At 37.7% G+C, this 23,215-nt stretch overlaps 1 protein-coding gene across 1 annotated transcript in view; it reads right to left on the reverse strand.

Moving 5' to 3' along the window:
* LOC141292722 (gamma-aminobutyric acid receptor subunit beta-2-like) overlaps nt 1-23,215 on the reverse strand; it is a 129,434-nt gene that overhangs the window by 77,798 nt on the left and 28,421 nt on the right. Inside the window, exon 3 of the mRNA XM_073824761.1 lies at nt 3,127-3,347. Coding sequence (XP_073680862.1) covers nt 3,127-3,347 — 221 coding nt within the window. The remainder of the gene's footprint in view (nt 1-3,126; nt 3,348-23,215) is intronic.

The raw sequence follows: 23,215 nt of genomic DNA on the forward strand, positions 1-23,215 counted from the left end.
TGTAACTTTCTCAAAATCCTTAGTTCATCACTCAAAAGTTGAATGACAAGCCATTGTGTCATTATACGCAAACTACATAGTCATAATGATTAGACACGTTATCGATGTAACAATATACTCTTTATATTAGTGTACTTTCCTGATATAAACTATGGCTTTAGTTTTAAAAACAATGACTGAAAAGGCATACGGCTGCACTTTTTCTGTATGGCATATATCAGTTTTTAACAGTACAAAACTGCACATTACTGTATGTGGGATATCGACTGCAAGAAACTGGACAGGATTTACAGTTACACTTGTACTGGCAGTCAAACAAATTACAATGTTATTATGATATAGGAAAGAAAAAGACATGACTATGTGTAGGCACATGTGTTTGTGTATAATGTAAAATGCAAGTGGGCTACTGCAATAGAAACCATTACAGTAACTATTCAGTATTACAATACAATGCATATTTTTCAAATACATACCTTTTCTGTCTACAAATGTTTGAATGTCTGAGGACATGGTTGTTATCCTAGTATTCGGCATGCCTTGGCTATTGTAAGACCATGACTGTGAACATAGTCAACATTGGGGACCCTTATTTCATCAGAAACATGCCTGCATCCTTCATCTCTTTTACTTCTTACTCTGTTTTGCCAACTGAAGGTTCATGAGATGCACCTCTGAGCAATTTTAGAGAACTGGTTGATCACAAATGTTTTCCCTTCATTAGTGCAATTCAATATTCACATTACAAGGGCATATTAAAAAGTCTAATAGATATGTTTAGAATATATGCTTGACAGATTATGACAGTGAGCAATTTGCATTCAAATGTTTTAGAAAATATATGATTTATAGCTGTATAAACAATGCTAAAAGCTATAACATTTCTCATAAATATACTTTAATCATTAACCAGAGACAGAGACAAACTGCCATCTTGTGTATACTGATTTCAACTTCCATCTGCCACAGTGCTTCTAACTGTTTATGTTTAGGTGTATGAATAGAGACATCCTACTATTCCTCCATGAAATTCCCAACAGGAAATTCCTCAGGAAGTTATATCCACCTGTCATTCATAACAGTGCCTCTGTACACGCAGGAATTTCAAACATCATGAAAGAGTCTTCGCTGTTTCAATGCTACTCGCAGTGCACATCACATCCGACTGTATTTTGCACAATTCCTGTTGTATTTGAAACACATATTGCTGTTATATTGACTGTGTTAATGACATACTTTAGAGTTAATTACATAATACGTTTAGCAGTAAGTGGGAAAATGTGACAGGTCTTAGAGCAAATGACAGCTGACGCACTAAGGTTGCGCAAAACCTGACAGAATATTCTTCAAATATGTAAATCTGAGAGCAACAAAGAGAATAATAAGATGAACTCCTTTGATCGGACTGCAGAGTTTAGTGACAGATGAGATTGCATTGGACAGTAGCTCTCTAATAAACGAAGAGCTAAGTGGCCCCGGCAATAATATGCCAGATTTTAATAACCAATGAATCATGCTCTGAAACAATTGGCTAATTGCTCTTTGCTCCAGAGAAAGGAGATGAGAGGTTATGTAATGCCAACTACCAGTGCACAGCCAACAAACCATGTGCTAAAAGATCCTGAAGTCCAGCTGAGAGATGAGATGAGAGAGAGAGGAGCTATGAAATTATCCAACTTCTTTCCCCAGGCAGCTTTATTAAGCTGGATCTTTACTGGAGGAGTTAAAAGTTCGGAGGAAGGCAGTACTTCAATAAATCCTAATTAGTTTCTCATTAACACTAACATTTTTATGTCAAAAGTAAATCTGTGGGGTCAGATGGGTCAATTGTATTTCTTTCATACCTACGAAGAGTTCTCAGTTATTGTTCATTTCATTGAGGAAAACATTTCAGGATTTCTCTCCATATAGTGGACTTCTATGGTGCCCCCGAGTTTGAACTTCTAAAATGCAGTTTAAATACAGTTTCAAAGGGCTCTAAATGATCCCAGCCGACGAAGAAGGGTCTTATCTAGCGAATATATATATATATATATATATATATATATATATATTTTTTTTTTTTTTTTTTTTTTTTCTCAAATCGTCTTGCCTAGCTCTGCGTAAACTCTGTATTCCAGTTCATGACAGTTGGGGTATTTCGAAAAACTCCCATCTCTTTTTCTCCTCCAACTTCAAAATCGCTACATCGCTGCAGAAGTACTGACCCAGTGTTTACAAAGTGAACATGCAAAGAAGATCCATCACCCTTTACAAAAAAAGGTAAAACAGCGATGTAGGATGATTTTGAAGTTGAGGGAGAAAATGAGATGGGAGTTTTTCGACATACTCTAACTGTCATGAACTGGAATATACAGAGTACACACAGAGCTAGACAAGACGAGCATTTAAGGTTAAAAAGTATATCAATTGTAATTTTTTTTTTTAGAAAATAACCAATCATTTTGCTAAATAAGACCCTTCTTTCCTCGGCTGTGATCGTTTAGAGCCCTTTGAAGCTGCATTTTGGAAGTTCAAACTCGGGGGCACCATAGAAGTCCATTATATGGAGAGAAATCCTGAATGTTTTCCTCAAAAAACATTATTTCCTTATGACTGAAGAAAGAAAGACATGAACATCTTGGATGACAAGTGGGTGAGCACATTATCTGTAGATTTTTGTTTTGAAAGTGAACTACTCCTTTAATGATTAACGTTTTATGAAATATTGATTTTTTATTTAAAAAGTCAGTGTGTATCCCACAAACAAAAGCTGAAAGAACATGTATTACCTCAAGAGTAGAAAGTAAACAACAATAAACTATAACAAATCTTTTTTTTTTTTTCAGCATTTTTTTTCCATCTAAATCCTTTTTTGGGTCAGAATAATATTAATTGAGTTATTTATTTATTTTTTAATCATACTATGATTGTTGTGATAGCGGTACTATATGGAATACAACTGTTTTAAATGTGAAAAAATAAATAAATAAATAAATAGATAAAAATAGATGCACCTGATTTACCTGAAAATCAAAATCATCTGCTTTGTGTATTCTGTCATTGGGATCATGCTTGGCAAACTATTGAATGAAAGATTTATACTTATTGAAATTAGGTGCTAAATAGATGCTTGTGAATTGTTACCTGAGCCCATAAAGCACAGTGCCATCTGGATGGAGACGAATCATTCTGTTCTTCACTGTTACACCATGTACAAATGACTTCTTGTCGTTTAGGAAGTATGTGTCCGGCACCCAAAGCTGATCGGCTACCCGGTTATCCAGGGTCAGGTTAAGAGGAATCTCAGAATAGGACAGACGCTTGTCTCGCCAGGCTTGCTGGAAATACATGGTCAATGTGTAGTCCTGAAAAATAAACCACAGAGATAAATGGGTTACAAATACAACAATGTCAAAGAAAGAGGAAGACAGAAAAGAAGGAGGGGGTGTATTTTAAAACATTTGGGGCTGAATATTACATGACTGGCTTTAAAATTTGATGATGAAACGTTAAAAGCACTACAGTGCACATCAGGTTAAAAATTAGCGTTAAGGAGCTGAGATCTATAAGGTAAACCCAGGAGACAACAGACAAGTACAGGCATAATGACAGAGTAAAGTGAACAAAACAGCCTTTTCAATCACTCTTTAAAGAAAGAGTTCACTTAAAATGCCCTCATGTCATTAAAAACTTGCATGTGGCTAATTTAGGACTGCCAAACAACTCATTAACCTTCAAAACTGCAATGACACTTTTTGCATAAACATTTCAAAACACAAAGCATGCATTAGTATGCAACAAACGCACATGAGAAAGATCCAGACAGCTGACAGTACAGAAAAAGTTACAACACATTTTTTATTTTAAGAGAGTTTTAGGGTTATTTAAATATTTGATAAGTCAAAATAAAGTGTGTTTTTAATCTGTCAATAGGGTAAGAAAAATAATCTTGTTTTCTTTTTGAAACAAGATTATTTTTCTTACCCCACTGGCAGATTATTTAGCTTGTTCTAGGTTCATTTTGACTTATTTTTTTTTCTGAAAACAAGAAAATAGTTTTTACTCGTTTAGAAAATCCTTCTTGATTTAAGAATTTTTTGATATTTTGGCTGAAAACAAGACAAAAAAACTAAGTAAAGCATTTTTTGCAGTGAAATTAAATTCTGAATTCTACAACTAAAATGTGAAACCTCAAAAAACAAATAAGTTGTGACTGTAGGTGAGGTGAAATGTTCAAATGTATAATTATTTAGATGATGCATATGTTAATGTTTGTTGCATACTGATGCATATGTCTTCTAAAAATGTAACATTATTAGAAGACATATGCATCAGTTAAATATTACAGTTGCATTTACTTTGAAAATCAAATGACCTTTTTATTTTATATAACTAGCCCACATCAAGCTCAAACCTTTCCTACTTTCACTTTAAGCAGTAAAGTAGAAACAGTAAAAATTGTATTATAAAACAGCAAAGCAACCCATTAGTCATGGATAATAGAAATTGACATTGTTATAACTCACAAATACCCCAAGTTTATATGTGACCCTGGACCACAAAACCACCACAAACCAGTCCATTTTTTGAAACTGAGATTTCTACATCATCTAAAAGCTGAATTAATATGCTTTCCACTGATGTATGGTTTGTTAGGATAGGACAATATTTGGTTGAGACGCAACTATTTGAAAATCTGGAATCTGAGGGTGCAAAAAAATCTAAATATTGAGAAAATTGTCTTAAAATTGTCCAGATGAAGTTCTTAGTAATGTATATTACTAATCAAAAAAATAAGTTTCAATATATATTTTCGGTAGGAAATTTACAAAATATCTTAATTCAACATGATCTTAGTTTCGTAATGATTTTTCACATAAATGAAAGATCTATAATTTTGACCCATACAATATATTGTTGGCTATTGCTACAAATATACCCGTGCAACTCAAGACTAGTTTTGTGGTCCAGGGTCACATATGGGTTAATGTTTACCACAAATGAATTTCCAGTTTAATATATTACAGTTTTCAATATAATTTAAAATTCAACACATAGAACACCCTGTCCCATCAGCTCATGCTCCATAGTCTCTGTAAAACATCCTTGTTGATAATTATGTAATGAGCTGTACTCCCTTTTCTATTCCTTCACAAACACGCAGGGCTTCAACTTTCCAAACTATGTGCCATCGCTCATCAGGAGCTACAGACAGACCTTTCAGCTTGATATAAATTTTAGGATTGGAGTTACATATTCAGCACTTCCTGGGGTGTTCAAACTAGGCAAATGTCTTTGATAAAGAAAAGAAACAGAATATATACTAAGGAAGAGAATTTGTGAATGTTTTAGTTCCAGGGCAAATATTATAAAAAATGTCAGCAACAGCAACTGTTCCTTATTAAATGTAAAGAAATACAGCAAACCCACTTGCTGTCCTTGCCATTCCCAAAAGTGTAAACATGGAGCCTTCCAGCCCCCATCAAAACATTTATAGCAGTTCGCTCAGATCTGTCAATCTCTTTCCAGCTCAACCAATAGCGAGCGTTTAGGCTGGTTTTTTTTTTTTGTTGTTGTTGTTGTTTTTTTCTAGAATAGATGAGCGTACATATACCTTGTATGTGATGTTGGTTTTGTTCTGACTTGAAATATCCATTGAGTGGCGCCATAACTGTAATACTCTGTGACGTTTTAATATAATGTACCATCTGCACTACACCTAAACCTACCTGTTAGTATGAACGAAAGCGAATGTGATGTAAAAATGCTATCGCAAGCATGCCATTTTAGATTGTCTTTCAATCTCTCATTTATATATATATATATATATATATATATATATATATATATATATATATATATATATCACATATATATTTCTGTTTAAAAGTAGGTTTGTATAAATAATGTAGTTTGAAGCCTCAAGTTAAATGAGAGAAATCCACTATTGTCAATACTTGTTATATCGTAGAAGACATCTTGAAGCGGTATTTGCTGAAAAAACCTTGTAAAGTATTGCCAGAAGGTGCTCTTTGGTTGAGTTTGAAGCAACTATTACAAAGAAAGAATCCAAGGCACTTCATCTGGTCCAAGAAAGTTAAAAAGCCTTTATTCACATTATGGCCATCTCAAAAGAAACATTAAAAATGCCTAAAACTCACACACTGATGCATTTCAGCCTTCAGCCTTCATCGGGTGTGTTAGGCATTTTTAATGTTTCTACTGAGATGGCCATAGGTAACTTTTTTGGACCAGAAGTAGTGCCTTGGATTTTTTTTTTTTTTTTCATAATAGTTACTTCCTTGTCATAATTGAAGGTGATAGCTGTACATGTAGATTTGTTACTGTTGTAAAGCAACTCACCCTTTTTAGGAAATTGTGTGCCCACCCATCAAACTTAAAAATAATGTTGGCTCAAAAAAAGACTTACAAAGTTGCTTAACCCTTAATCATTAAAAGAGACTTTGAAAATTGGTCAGCGGCACTGGGTGTTAAATGCCAGTCCAATGCACCTCAGAGGTGATGATGAAATTTTCCTGTTTACATGCTAAGAAACCCAATCTCAGTTTTGCTCTTTTGCTGTAAACATCATTATGAAATGCCATGCAACACCAGGCAGGCTTTCATGGTTTTCTCTTACATCCTTAAAGGAGGTTCTGGAAAGTTTAGCGAGATATAGAGTCTCTGGGATTTAGTGAGTTCATTTTGTATGATCAGCAAGGCTTCTTAAGGTTCTAAGCTTCTCCTCATAATTCTTTTATCAGGGCAGGTATTGGGATACTGGAGGGTGCCGTCTCCTATCAGGATACCTGTAATCCATTTACTACGGCTGGAAGTTTGAGAGTGGCTCATAGCCTGGGAAAGCTATATGCATCCTGTGCGCCATCAGAAACACTACAGTGAGGCAGCAAACAACGTAAAAATAGCCGTCACCATTGCTATCCCACATTTTCTCAGTGGAGGTGGATGTCAAATGCTTGGAGCTAATGAGCATCATGGTGTACAGTAAGCCGGTGTGGGTGGGGAGGGTTGATGTTTCTGACTGGAGAGGGAGCTTCCAAGCGCACACACCACACAAAAATGCAATTGTATTTGAACGTCTTTCTTTGTTTGTTAAAGGAATTGTTCAAAAACTGACCTAAAAACAAACAAACAGAACTGGGTAGAAACTGATCACATGGAATCTGGATTCTGGTACCTGGTGATTCTGGAAGTCTAGACAAAAATTGTTCAAACCTGAAAGATTTTGGGTGTGTAATCTACCCCGAATCAAAACATTGACGCTGTTTTAAAAAAATGTCGAATAAAAAGTATTGCGAAATGGCGGCGTTTCCATTAACCGATATGAGACAGAAACTTATTTTTTTCCTCTCGCGATAAGTCATGGCAACAGATTTTTGTAGGATTTGGGCTATATTTAAATGAATGTGACCTGTAAATGCAAAAAATAAAAAAATAAAAATAAATGTTTCCATTGCTGTTTTATGAAATATTCCTTTTTTGAACTGCCTTAAAAACCACCTCATGCATTATATGCATCATTATAAGGTTGTTTGAGCAAACATGCCCTGGAAAGAGATTTATAAGAAATGTCTTCTTAAGAATCAGCTAATGGGACAGCATCTGTTATTCAAGCTCATCAGTGAGCTGGCATCATCTTCAGATTTCATCCGGCTCTACAATAATGGATGACCACCAGTCAAGAGGTAATCAAACGGAGAGGGTTGCAACATCACCGACGAGTGCAACAATTACTAGAGACAATTAGAGCCGTTTGAAGTCCAGTCTCATTAAGTTGTTGAGTTTAAAGTCAGGAGATGCAGCAAATGTATTACCAAGAGTGATATTTCAAAAGCAAGCCAATGAGTGTCAGAAATGCTTTTGGTTAACTTCAATTTTATTTACAGTAGCTTTTACAATTGCTCTTTCAATTGGATTATAATATACAATTATAAGTGAAAATAGCATATTTTCTTGGCAAGAGATACTATTTACACTGTGCAATTTGCAATGGGTTTTATTTACACTAAGTGCAATTAGATATAGATTCTATTTACACTATGTTAAAATAGCAGGAGTTTATAATACTTATTGCACATAGACACAATTATCTGCACCTCAGCGTTGTGGGGCAGCCGTGGCCTAATGGTTAGAGAGTTGGACTTGTAACCCAAAGGTTCCAGGTTCGAGTCTCAGATCCGGCAGGGATTGTAGGTGGGAGGAGTGAATGTACCACAAAACCACAACTGAGGTGAGTCCCTTGAGCAAGGCACCGAACCCCCAAATGCTCCCCAGGCACCGCAGCAATGGCTGCTCCATGTGTGTGTTCACTACTGTGTGTGTGCACTTTGATGGGTTAAATGAAGAGCACAAATTCTGAGTATGGGTCGTCATACCGAGTATCACGTCACCTCCATTCCTTTCCTTGCATGCAGTGATTACATACTGAGTGTAAGTTGTAGTTTTAATTCAATTTATTAAATGGTACTGCCTTATTGGGACAAAAAGCCTAACCCTAAATGATACTTTATTTTCAACTTTTCAATTATGTCCTTCATTTTTATTGAAAATAAATGCCTTTTGATATGAGATTTGAAAAGGGAGGAAAAAAAGATCGTCAGGAGGGGGATTCGAACCCGGATCAGTAACGTCAAAAAAACTGAAACACAGGATTTAACCTCTGCGCCACTGGCACTAATGTTTAACACCCATCTTTTGTAGTGTTGACTATGCCAATCACACATTGGTGGGTGGAGTTAGTGTAAATGGCCTCTGCCAACAAGGTGGGCTATTTGCACTTAGTGTAAATAGACACTGCGATATTTAAACGTTTCTTTAAGAACATTTCCTTAATCCATGGAAAGTTCCAACTTAGAAAATAGACCAGCATAAAAGTTGGCCTTTTTTAAAAAGAAAACAGTTATTTCACACAGCACCAAAGATTTCCAAAGAGGTGCAAAAAATATAAACAGTAGGTTATCAACAATGTCAGCGTAGGACAGTTTTGCACAATGTGATGTGATTTTTTTGTGGACAATGAACCATTGGCAGCCTAAGAGCAGAGGTCTAAGGGACACCAAAACAGGGGGATTTAAACAGGACTAGTCATGGCTGATGGCTTTATAACCCCTTTGTAACCTAAATTACTGGTCCTGTTCTTTCCTGTTCCAAGGACAACTTGCCTCGGTTGACTTCCTCCTACCCTGTGTTGGCAATAAATAGTTTTAGATATATATATAACCTTGTCGGATGAAGGAAGCAGTGCAGGCTAAATTCTGCAGGAGACATGAGGGCAAGGTCTGAAATGGCCTGACTACTTTTCTTTCCTTTTCTAACATCTATATTTGAACTTTGTTCTCTATTTCATGGCAGTGCTCTGTGAATTTGAGGGGACTGACTTTGAAAGGCACCAGAAGCTCAGAGCGGCTGTGATGTAAATGACTGTTATTCACACTTCTGTCTTACTGTGTCTTTTCTCTGAGGGAGTTTTGTGTTGTTGTTGTTGTTGTTGTTGTTGTTGTTGTTGTTGTTGTTGTTGTTGTTGTTGTTGATTTGTGTGCATTGGCCAGAAAAATAAATGACAGTGCCTTGATGACTACTGAGAAAAGTGTGAAGCCTTTAATCTTCTCTGCTAAGAAAAAAGGCTTTATATTTATTAAACATCAGCAGCAGCAAAATCTGTTTGCTAAGTGAAAACCTGGGACTTAGTCTAAAATCTGCTAATGATAAAACAAAATAAACAATAACTATTCCAATGCAATTCCTTTTAACAGACAATGTGAACATTGTGTTTTATTATTATTTTACATTATTCATTCCTGTTATGCAGTACCATTTCAGTTCTGTAACAAATGATCAGCCTACAGTATTTCTATTAAAGAGTGTACTAGACCTACAGAAATACACTCTCAACATTATTAATAATAGCTTGATTAATGACACACTGGCAAATAAAAAAAGGTCTAATGGGGTGAAACCTAATATAAAGAAAGAAAATCTATTTCTGGTACTTACTGGTGATTGTGTTGTCAACCCATCACAAATTATGTTATTGAGGGCATTTAATTTGACAGTCAATTGAATGGTTAATTTAGTGTGATTATTTATAATGAAATGAATGCAATTTACCATGCCCTCAATATAAAGTATATAAACACTTTAAAAAATAAAAATTCCAAAAGGGTGTTTTTGTAGTGATGCCACAGAAGAACCATTTTCGGTTCCCCAAAGAATCTTTCAGTAAACTATTCCCAAAAGAAACATTAAAATCTAAAGATTATAAAGAACCTTTTTTTTTTTTTTCATTTGAAAGGTTACATGGATGTTCAAGATTCTTCATAGAACCATTGATGCCGATAAAGTATCTTTATTTTTAAGAGTGTAGAGAGATCCAATCTTCTTTTTTTTAAAGTTGAATGGGTTTAACCTTCTTACAATGTCTCTTAAAATAAAACTTCCAAATGAAAAGCAGTGAAATGCAAATAAATAACAATAAATATTGAGGATAAAATACAATAAATAAAGTTGCTATTGTACTATTGTACTCAGATACTATTGCAACATAGATGGATTGTAGATTGGCTTATGTTAGCGATTATGGCCATTTATTAAACATTTATTACTTTAATAATATATATATATATATTTTAAAGTTATACAACTCCTGAACCACCTTTAGTCTTTTAAGGCAGGCCACTGCCAGTGGATAGGGTTTTAAAAAATAATAATAATATAAAAAAAAAACGAATAGTTATCACCTTACTTACCCAGTTAATTGGTTATATTGATAATTGCAAACATTTTTCTATTACAAGTTGTTTAGGTTTAAATATGCAAATTATGCATTGTTTAATGAAATATGCATGACATCAGTTTCAAAATTCTTTTTTTTTTTTTACATATTTGCGTCAAATATTTTTACAGAGGGGATTTTGGGTATCTCATTTTGTCACTCCAGAAAATACTTAGAACAGACAGAAAACAATTATATTATATAACAATAATAATAATAATAATAATAATAATAATAATAATAAATATTATTATTATTATTATTATTATTATTATTATTGTTGTTGTTGTTGTTGTTGTTGTTATTAATATTATTAATAATATTAATAATATTAATAAAAATAATAATAATAATAATAATTATTATTATTATTATTATTATTATTATTATTATTATTATTATTATTATAGTTGCTGTCCCTTCAGATTCAGCTCATGGATAAAGACCAGCTGTTCACACACCCGCTGAGATTTACCCTAGATATTTCTGAAGTCACAGCAGGACAGTCGAATGAAGCGTCACACTCAAAATACACACAATCAGAGCTGTATCAGCTCTAGAAGTGGGAAGGCATACAAGCCAGATCTCTGTGCAGCTCTGAGGAGCGTATCCCTCTATTCTCATAGATGAAGATATAGCAGGCTGCCACAGGATTTAGACAGTCTTCGAGCAGATTGCACACACTATGCTTTGGCTCAGTAATGAAATGCCATATGTTTCCCCTGTGCATCTCACAACTGCTACGTCTCCAAAATGGGGGGGGGGGGGGGAGACACACAAAGCCATTGTAAGACTGATCAGCTGTCTATATGCATGTTTCAGGCACATACAACCTTTCAGACTTTTATATGCCATGATTGTACATTTTTGACAGTTAAAACAGTACAAGTCCTTTAAGTTGTTTATGATACATAGGAAGTGCACAGATAGACTTATTCAATTAACAAATCCCCACAAAATATTTGTGGTGCTGGCATAGCCTGCTGGTGGTCTCATGGTGTTTATGGTGTTATATAGTACAGTTAGTTTAACCCTCTTTATGAATTAATGCAGTGTCAGGCATTATTGCTTGTAAACGTATAATTATGCTATGTATCACCAACACTTGTATTCAGTCTTATCGTCACCTTATTTTCTTTCAAGTAACACAGGTTTTGTATCCAATCAATCAGTTTCAAAAAGACACACAAGACATGTGCGACTTAAAAGAAAGAAGTTTAAAAAGGACTAAATCCAATATTTGGCAATAATATAGCATTGTTATACTCTGTGTGAATATAGTAAGTTTTATTCCAATGTGATAACTTTAACTCTTTCCCGGCAGCATTTCTTTTAAAAAGTCAGCATTTTGGATCATTTTCACTACATTTTCATGGCCCCCAGAATATTGTCTTGTGTTAATATCTGAACATGCAATACTTCAAGAACAGAGCCTCTACTTTGTTATAGCTTCAAGCATTCTTTTTTCATCAACACTTGAATATAGGTAAGTTTTATTTAAAAAAGCAAGATTTTGAGTAAAAAGAAAGAGAAAATCACTACATCTGGATCATATTTAGTGCAATAATCAAAGCAAAGATGCAGTAGATCACTTTAATCAATGCCCCCAAAGCTTGCACAGTCCTTTAAAACTTTCTGCATTGACATTTCACTCTGTAACATTAGGTAGTTTTGATTTAGATGCTGTTTATTGTTGATGACTGCATTACTTTTCATATACATCTGCTTACATATGAGATTGCTCATCTCTGCATCTTCCTCGCCTGTGTTTTTGATCGGACTCATTCATGAGATGCATAACAGTGAAAACACATAAAGCCGCAAATTCTCATCTTTGGCGGGGAAGCTTTGTCTCATAAAAGTTGAGATAACTCGTCTTCGGTGGGGGGAAGCATTAACTAGATTTTTTTTAGAAAAAGAAAATACTCTTCAAGTAAAAATGAGCTAAACACAACATGAGGGTTAAGAAAAAAAAATCAGTGATGTCTCAGACTCTACTAGTTTGACAAAACACCAAAGTCTGTAAAAGCTGCTGCTTCAAGTATGAAATTTTTTACATTTTAAGCAGAGAGCAAATTGATGCAAAACAAGAGATTTTCCTGAGCTGTAAAAGAGCGAGCAGAAGTATTGAATATCAAAGTATTGTGCTGTGATTTATGACAGTTCACTCTATGAATGACTAAAGTTAAATGAAGGTAAACGACGCCTCATCTCTTTCCCCTACATTCTGTGCCTGTGTGAAGCATCCGCTAATGTCTTTCTGCATGCACGCTCTGTGCAGTCTATTATTATATGTAGTGGGTGTCAGGTATGAGAGAATATGTGCGCTGATGTATTCATGACCATGCGCTCAGAGCAGCGGGCGTTCTGCATGTCGCTGTGGGCGATTTTTGGGTCCTGCTGTTGCCTGGGACGAGCTGTCGTCCGCGGGAGCCATTATTATGCTGCCCGCTTCTCCCCCAGCCTCATCTATTGATGAAAGTGATATATAACATAACCCTCTTCACGTTCATGGATCGATATTGATCCATTTTGATGAAAAAAAAAAAATGGATAACAGAATTGAACAAAATAATGGATAGGATATTCATCTGTGTGTGTGCTGTTTTTGATGAAAGAACATTTGTTCAAGGCTCATTGCCCCAGTGGCAATGGAACATGTTTGAGATTGGTGTATGTGAGTGAATGTTTCTGTACACACACACACATGCACACACAACACCCTTGGACAAGGACACCCCTGAGGAGCCAATATCCCATCTCTATTGGAGTGACCTGCAACGGGAGCGTCCGCATGAGATGCTGATGATGATGCATTGACAGACTCCAATGGCTGAGTGGAACAAGAAAGTATGTAACAATTTAAAATTAGGTGAGATTTTCTGACATTTTTAGTTAATGATATGCATTAACTCATTTAAATACTAACAAAATAAATATATATAAAAAAAAAAAACATTTAAATTTGTATGAAATAATGTCAGTTTTCAAAATGAAGTGTTTCAGTATGAGTACTAAATTGTACTTGTGTACTCGCAGATATAATAACATGTCATTGCTGTCTCATTGCCAGAACATAAATATATTTCTCTTATAGTTATAATACCATTTGTTTTAATTTGACTGTCCGTGTTCACAGTGCTGGATAGTAACTGATTACATGTAATCTGGATTACGTAATTAGGTTCCAAACATAAAGTACTTGTAATTAGGTTTTTGCATTTTAAAACACTTGTAATTAGACGACAGTTATATATTATTCATACGAGTCTTTTGGAAGGCTTTTGTCTTTCAAACCATTAAAATGTCTTATTTATATGTAAAGCCGGGAAGTTTTTTTGTCAACCGAACATCTTTCACCCTCTGAGATTTTAAGGTCATAAATTAATAACACATTTGCATGTTCACAGTTCACTAATGTTGGTCGATGGTCACATGACATCCAGTAAACAAAGATAAACAATCTTTTTTTTAGTAAGAGTTTTTTTATTACTTTATTTTAATTTTACAATTTTATAATTTAATTGATTATTAGCATTTTATTAAACTCACAATCCCTCTGTAGTTCCTTCACAAAACCTAGTTTAAAGAATGAAGTATTTTTTTTTCTCTTTGTATTTTTCATATGAATATAGTACAAGATTATTCTATTTAAATCAATGTGATGAATGTGTTAGGTCAAAAGTAATCAAAAAGTAATTAGATTATATTACCTAAAATGTGTAATATAAGTTATTATGTGTCACATCCCTTTGGGCTGTTTGTGGGCTTTTCCCTCTTGTGCCTATATATGATGTTCCTGTTCCTGTCTTTGTCAAGTCTTAATTAGTTAATCACCTTCACCTGTCTGTGTATCATTAGCCACCCTTTATTAGTTGCATTCAGTCCAGCATTTGTTGTTTGGTCTCAAGGTTGTGTACGTGTGTGTTTGCCCTTTTGGTCATATAGATTAACCATGTATAAGCTTGTATAAGGAGCTACTAGCATTCTTTAAAATATGTTATTTTATACAGTATAGTAGTTATTTTATAAAGTATTAATGCATTAACAACATGAGCAATTAAATGAAGCAGAGTTTCATTTTGTGGTAAATTATTCCTTTAAAAATGGTCTTTAAACTGTGTTTCTATCAAAAAAAAAAGTTTAAAATGACCCTTGGCTAAAAACAGTCAGAAACAAAATGCTTAAGGTTATTATTATCAATATTTAAATGGAAACGGCCTAAAAACAACACTGTCCATTTTTGCTCTTAGAAATCAACACAGTGTTAATAGGACTGCTGTTTCCCTCCCGGGAACTCGAGCTGCGAACGCCATTGGCGAACCACACTCTGAATATTGTGTGCATCAAATCTGAAGGAGGGGCGTGACGTCACAGGCGGGTGACGTAAGCGACCAGGAAGTAATAAAAGCATATGCGGCGGAGCCGGCGTCAGCTTCAGTCATTTCAGAGAAGCTATCTTTGTGTTGTTGTCTGTTTGTCACTCCTTCTTCTGTGCCAGTTTGCACAACTTTTATTTTGAGTGACAATGTCTAAGCTAGCGGCAAATAGAAAAGAAAATGAATATAAGCAGCAGCATCTTAGATTGTGTGTTCCTCTCTACCAGCGTCATTTCGGGTGGGGATGCACACAGTCTATTTGTTCTCTGTTTGGGAGCGAGGCAACTCAACATTCTTGAGGTAACTGGCTGCCGTATTGTCGTTCCCCGCAGCTCAGTCCCGCTTCTGCCGAGGCAGGGCGGCAGCTGTGGTCCTGGGAATTGCACGTAGATCTATGATTTTTTATCCATCTCTGCCTTTTTCTGGATCTAGTACGCTCTCTCTCTCTCGGGGTTTCGAATTGCATTGCGGTCCTTCTCCCCTTTGAATGAGAGCTCGTGGCGAAGCGGGCGGAGTCAGCTCTTAAAAAAGAAAAAAGGGAGCTGACGGCTCGCATTCTCGCTGTGCACGCTTCGCTCACAAGCGTTTCCCGCGGCTCAAGTCTCGCTTTTGCCGAGGCAGAGTGGGCCTTTCGTTGTGGGAATCGCAGTACGGATTGAGAGCTTGTGCTGCTGCAGTAGTCTTTCTCCATGAGATTGATGCTGTTTGCATTTGAGCAGATTGCATATTAGATCGCTGGTTTCTCCCTGCTCTTTCTACTAAGAAAGTAAAGTGAAATGGGCTGCGTAGATTCTCGCAATGTGTAGTTTGTCCAGGAGCAGAGTACTCACAGTCCGCTCTTGAAAAAAAGCAGTATAAGAGCTCCTGGAGGTGGTTAATCATTAAAACAATATATATACTAAATCATGAGCCGCAGAGAAACAGGTTAGACAACGCTTTCTACACGGCTGCGGGTCAGGCTGGAGCGTGTCTGCACACCATATCGGTGTTACAGGCATCAGTTTCAAAAAAGAATTGCGTAAAGCGGTTCCTTCCCCGCCGTTTCATTGCATCTGGGGCTGCTAGGCGTGAGCAGCCCCACCCGTGTACCAGCTCCCCTATCGGGAGGCTCTGGAACAGAGCTTCGCCTCTCGCGCTCCCCTGTCTAGGGACCGGGGTCGGCAGCGCTCTAGGGACTTCTGAGACAGAGTTAAAGAAGTCCTCTTCCAAGTGGTCCTTATGGTGTACACCGGGACCAGTGAGGGCAGCCCCTACCGGGGACGAGCGAGTTACACCGCATTACACGGTGTCCGTCTCTCCTCAGGGCCCTCAGGAGATTTGTCAGCTACCCCTGCCAGTGTTACAGGGCGCGGCAGTCTCCAGCGAAGCGAGCACATTCCTCCGTTCCTTCCGCCTAGCAACGTAGCGGAGTCGGGGAGCTCACCACCCCTACAGGGATCCCTAGAGCAGCTAGTTCAGGTGCCTCATGCCGGGTCGCCGTTACAGGACACCGAACTAGGGATTCGACTAGCACCAAAGGTCAGTCTCGAGAGGCTGGTTCCCTCAGTAGATTATTGAGCAGCGTGGAAACTACTGCCATATGTGTCTACATGTGTCCTGTGCACTGTAGAAAAAGGGTATTATATCCATCTTGGCATGCCACGGTGGCCGTTCAGTGGGGTCTTTTCCACCTTGTTGGGCCACGAGCAGGCTCTGGTCATGAAACAAGAAGAAATGTCTCCTCTGAGGAAGGAGGCCATCGAGGTGGTCCCTCCTTAGGACTTCATTGTTCCCAAGAAGGATGGGGGGCTACACCCCATTTTAGTTCTGTAGTGGTTGAACCGCTCAGCCAAGAGGCTGAAGTTCCACGTCCCCATCCTTCCTCAACACAGGAAGTTCCTGTGGTTCACTTTCAGGGGCAAAGCATACCAATATTGGGTTCTTCTCTTCGGCCTAGCACTTCCGTTTGACATAGCACTCTCACCCCGTACATTCACGAAGTGTGTGGATGCTGCTCTGGCTCCTCTGAGACTCAAGGGCATCCGCATACTGAACTACATAGACGATTGGCTGATTTTGACCCATTCAGAACTTTTAGCGGCTCAACATCGAGATGGTGTTCTCACACACATGAAAGCGCTGGGGTTGAGATTCAGTGCCAAGAAAAGTGTACTTTCTCCATTACAGAGAACCACTTATCTAGGCGTCGTGTGGGATTTGACCACGATGCAGGCACGTATGTCACCTGCTCGGATCGAGTTAATCCTCACTGCAGTCAGGACAATCAAGCTAGGCCAGTCACTCACTGTAAAACAGTTTCAAGTTCTCTGGGTCTGATGGCAGCAGCCTCCAACGTGATATCTCTTGAACTGCTGTACATGAGGCCCTTACAGTGGTGGCTCAAAACCAAGGGGTTTTCGCCGAGGGGGAACCCATTTTGCATGATCAAGGTCACGCGGCGCTGCCTGCGTGCCTTAGACATGTGGAAGAAACCTTGGTTCTTGTCTCAGGGTTCAGTGTAGATAGGTGGAACCTGTGGGTGTGGCCCCTGAGGGGGCACAGCTCATAGCTTCGGGTCTCTCAACTGAAGTTACAGAGACCATCCTCCAGTCCAGAGCTCCCTCTATGAGGAAACTATACTCCCTGAGGTGGAGACTCTTCACCTCTTGGTGCAGACACCACCAGCTCGAACCTGTGAACTGCCCATCTAGTACAGTCCTGTAGTTCCTGCTGGCTTGCTTCACTGCAGGGTTAACCCACTCCACCCTGAAGGCTTAATGTGGCGGCTTTTTCGGCCTACCACACCCCTCGTGGTGGCCTTTCAGTGGGCAAGGACCCCCTTGTTATAAGTTTCCTCCGTGGTGCGCTAAGGTGGAGGCCTCGAGTGTGGCCTTGCGTTTCCATTTGGAGCCTTCGTACTCTAGGCCTTCTGTCCTCCTCCATTCATGGAGCCTGACCAGCAGAAGTATAATGCACAAGGGGGATCAGCTACTTGTTTGTCTCGGACCCCCTAAGTAGGGCATCCGGCTTCAAACAGACTATTAGTAGATGGCTCATTGATGTCATTCCTACTGCCTTTGTGTCCTCTGGTCTCCCCTCTCGCCTGGGGGCCAAGACTCACTCCACCCGAGGCATGGCTGCCTCTATAGCCCTCCTGGCAGGTGCTCCTGTCAGGACATTTGCAACGCTGCGGATTGGTCCATGCCTCTCACCTCAAAAGCCTGTCAGGTTTTACTACCTAGCCTTAGAGCCAGCCTGGCTCCTCTGTTCTCTTGCCCTTGCTCTTCCTAGGCAGGGACTTGGAATTCTGGAGGCATGGGCATCTCGTTCCCCATAGCGTTTTCGGACGCAGCTTGAGTTCCCGGAAGGGAATATCCCAGGTTACGAGACGCTGCGTCCAGGGCCACAATTCCCAGCGCTTGTTTCATTCCTAAAGCTGACGCCGGCTCCGCCGCATGTGCTTTTATTACCTCTTGGTCGCTTATGTCACCCGCCTGTGACGTCACGCCCCTCCTTCGGATTGGTTACACACAATATTCAGAGTGTGGTTCACCAATGGCGTTCCCCATAACGTTTTTGGACACAGCGTCTCATACATACGTAACCTGGGACGTTTTTTCTCTAGTTAACAAAGAAACTGGCAAGAAAGGCTGACACAGTATTTAATGCATTTAGTGTGCAAAAGAACATCGAGCTCTTAGTAAATACTTTTCTCATTTTCAGCCACACCATTTTGCTGTTCAGAAAAAAAAAAAAAAATATATATATATATATATATATATATATATATTAGAGGTGGGCATAGATTAATTTTTTTAATCTAGATTAATCTAGATTAATTTTGGAATTAATCTAGATTAATCTAGATTAAAATGGCTAATTTGAATTCTGCTGAAGGCATTCAGAATATGTGTGCTAACCAAATAATGACTAAAAGTAAGTCTTTGAGAATGGGTTTCTTAAGCCAGGTGGCGCATTAGACCAGGGGCCCATCTCCTGTTTCCAAAATGCATCACAAACTGCTTGACAATTGCATTTACAACACAATTAACTATACAAACTTGTGTAACCAACTATTTCCACACTGCATGTAGCCTACTTCTGAGTAAAAGGCTGCGCGACGTGCGCGTTGCAGATTAATACACAGATGCGCAAGGTCATGGATATTAGTGGTGCAACGGATCACAAAACTCACGATTCGGATCACATCATGGATTTGGAGTCACGGATCGGATCATTTTTCGGATCAGCAAAAAACAAACAAAACAAAACAAAAAAGTTTGTTTTTTACTAATTACTGAATGCTTTAAGTAGGCTACTTCTAATCCACAGCAAACACTACTAGCTGAACTAATAAAGTCAGTAACAAAACAAGAACAATTACACAAATAACAAGTGTAAATGAATACAACATAAAGTTACTAATAAAATCAATAACCCTAGAATTCAGGTGCGGAAATTTAATAATTAATTGTAAATAACTAGTGCTTCTCACTGCAGGTATTTATAGGATGCTGTCTCTTTAAGGCATAATGCACGTACCGACTACTGGCACGCATCTCTTTCTCAGCTGTTTCGGTTCATTGAAGACATAACCGACTGTGTTTACCAGAACACCAAAACGGGTATTAAGATATGACTTTGTATGTGTGTTTCCGTTCAAAAAGAAGTTAAAGAGAAATCAATCTGTGTGAATCGCGCCTCTCTCTCTCTCTCTCTCTCTCTCTCTCTCTCTCTCGGTGCGCGTGCTCTCTTCAGGTGTGTGCGTCGGCGTGCATGTTCCCTTTTTAAATTGTTTGAATTGGTAAATTGGCAAGACAAAACATGTGCCAATTATAAACTTTTACTCTATGATGGTTAAATTTAACAGTTAATCCGCGAATCACATGCGTGCCGAACCGCTTTGGTCCGTACGGATCACGGATCATCATACACTCAATTCGGCTAGGTAGACATCCGCGCTAAACTATCAAGGTGAAGGTCATCACAGCTTACGTAGTTTAGACCCAGCGCCCAACCCAACTTTGAGAATAGATTAACGGCGATATTTTTTTTGTCGCCCGATAAGAGTCTCACGTTAACGCAGCACGTTAACGCCGATAACGGCCCACCTCTAATATATATATATATATATTACTTAATGTAGTGCTTTTGTAGTCTTCCACTGTACAGATTTGAGTACTTGAAATAGGAAAATTCAGAAAATGGTAACAATTTGTACATTTGAAATCTTTTGCAGTTAGTATTTTGTAGTTATTTTTATTTCATAAATTTAACCCTCTCTATTGTTAATAAATTAATATAATAAAAACTAATAATAAATGATCTAACTCTTTACATTTTTAGATGAATAAACCAATATAATGTGTTCCCTACCGTGAAAATGAATGAAGGACATAACCTATTCATTTCTATGCATTTTTAACAATGCAAAGAAAACAGTTTAGAAAATCTCAATTAACTTGTTTGCCATTTTTTTTAACTGTATAGTTATATAGAAAGTTACCAATGTGACAATTATGCACCATACAATATTGATAGATTTACCAAAATCGTGTATGTCAAATGAATGGCATTAAATAGTAGTAACTGTGCTCTATAAACATGCACATATTGACAGAGATAATGACAGTTGTTTGAGGAATGTTGGGTTACAGATTATTCACTGTAATTAAGGCAGGCAATGACTAAGTGAGTGAGTGACTGAGTAATTGATTTAGTGAGTGAGTGAGCAAGTGATTGAGTGAGCAAGCAAGCATGTGATTAAGTGAGTGACTGACTGAGTAATTGAGTGAGTGAGTGAGTGAGTGAGCGAGCGAGTGAGCGGGTGATTGGGTGAGTGAGTGAGTGAGTGAGTGATCGATTGATTGAGTGATTGAGTGAATGAGTGATTGATTGAATGAGTGATTGAGTGAGTGACTGACTGAGTTATTGAGTGAGTGATTAAATGAGCAAGCAAGCGGGTGATTGAGTGAGTGAGTGAGTGAGTGAGTGAGTGAGTGAGTGAGTGAGTGAGTGAGTGATCTATTGATTGAGTGAGCGAGCGAGTGACTGATTGATCGTTTGAGTGAGTGAGTGATTGATTGAGCAAGTAATTGAGTAAGCGAGTGATTGAGTGAGTAAATGACAGATTAAGCAAGTGAGTTGATTGAATGAATGAGTGACTGACTGACTAATTAAGTGATTGAGTGAGCAAGTGACTGAGTGATCAATTAAGTGAGTGACTGAGTGACTAAGTGATTGATTGAGTACGTGAGAGATTGATTGAATAAGTGACTGACTGACTGAGTAATTGAGTGACTGAGCAAATGAGCGAGTGAGTGAGTGAGTGAGTGAGTGAGTGAGCAAATGATTGAGTGACTGAGTGATCGATTGAGTAAGTGAGTGTTTGATTGATTGACTGACTGAGTAAGTAATTGAGTGAGCGAGCGAGTGATTGAGTAACTGACTGAATGATCGATTGAGTGACTGAGCGAGTGATTAAGTGAGTGAGCAAGTGATTGAGTGAATGAGTGCCTGACTGACAGTGTAATTGAGTGCATGAGTAAGTCATTGACTGAGTGAGTGAGTGAGCAAATGACTAAGTGAGTGTGTGTGTGTGTGTGTGTGTGTGTGTGTGTGTGTGTGTGTGTGTGTGTGTGTGTGTGTGTGTGACTGACTGACTGACTGACTGACTGATTGATTGAGTGAGCAAGTGAGTGAATGAGTAAATAATATATTATATTTAATGTATTTATCTGTATGTTTGTGTACTATATAGTTATTGCTTTGACAACATTGTGGTATGTTACACAGTCATGCCAAAGCTCTATTGAATTGAATTAAGTGAGTGATTGGGTGTGTGAGTAGTGAGTGAGTGACTGACTGACTGAGTAAGTGATTAAGTAATTGACTGACTGAGTGATTGAGTGAGTGAATGAGTAACAGATTGTCACAAAGGCATTGCCCATAATACGCTCTTCCCCTGCATTTCTGCCCTCCTCTCTCTCCCATTTTTAAGTTAGCTCTCTTAACTGTGCTTGTAGGACTAAATAATTAAATGCCCCTGGGTTTTTTGGCTTTAACATAGCTGCTGATGCAAATCTTGCACTGTCCTAGTGTTATTCCTCACTTTTTCTACATGAGTAGGCGAAGTTGGTGATTTGGAGTCATGGAGAGCACAGCACAGAGGTTGCCAATTGTCAATGTTTTAAAGAAATATAATGCTGTAATTGTTCACATTAAATGGGATGCTAAAGCAATAAATAAGAAACAGCATGTGGGCAATGTTTTTTCTTCTTCTTTTCTCACCGACACTATATTAAGTTTAAAATCTTTACTCACAGATATTACATATTGTGGTGTTTGTCCAGTATTCAGATATTGGTAAGTATAGGCACTAGCCATAGTATGAATACAGTTTATTGTCACTTGTTGAGTTTTATTGAGATTGATTGATTTTTATATGCTGTAGGGATGTGCCTGAAACTAAATATATTTTTTTCAGAATGGCATGGGAAGTGACTTCAAAACAAAACATTCACTACTTTGTGTTTGCTGCATAAAAGTTGAGATTGACAGAACTGAAACTAAAAGCGAAAAAAATAACATTTTTATTTTCTCCTTCAAATTTACAGAGGTTTGAAATACAGGTGCATCTCAAACAATTTTAATGTTGTGGAAAAGTTCATTTATTTCAGTAATTTAACTCAAATTGTGAAACTTGTGTATTAAATACATTCAGTGCACAGAGACTGAAGTAGTTTAAGTCTTTGTTTTTTTTAATTGGATGGATTAAGTGGATTTGGCTCACATTTAACAAAAACCCACCAATTCACTATCTCAACCAATTATAATACTTCATAAGACCAATAAAAAATATAGTAATTTGTTGGCCTTCTGGAAAGTATGTTCATTTACTGTATATGTACCAAATAGTTGGTAGAGGCTCCCTTTGCTTTAATTACTGCCTCAATTTGGCATGGCATGGCATAGATTCTCCATGTTGTTCAGGTCTGGTGAGTTTGCTAGCCAGTCAATCACACAACACCATAGTCATTTAACCAACTTTTGGTGCTTTTGGCAGTGAGGGCAGGTGCCAAAT

The sequence above is a fragment of the Garra rufa genome, chromosome 19 (assembly GCF_049309525.1).
Source record: "Garra rufa chromosome 19, GarRuf1.0, whole genome shotgun sequence".
Classification (NCBI taxonomy): domain Eukaryota; kingdom Metazoa; phylum Chordata; class Actinopteri; order Cypriniformes; family Cyprinidae; genus Garra; species Garra rufa.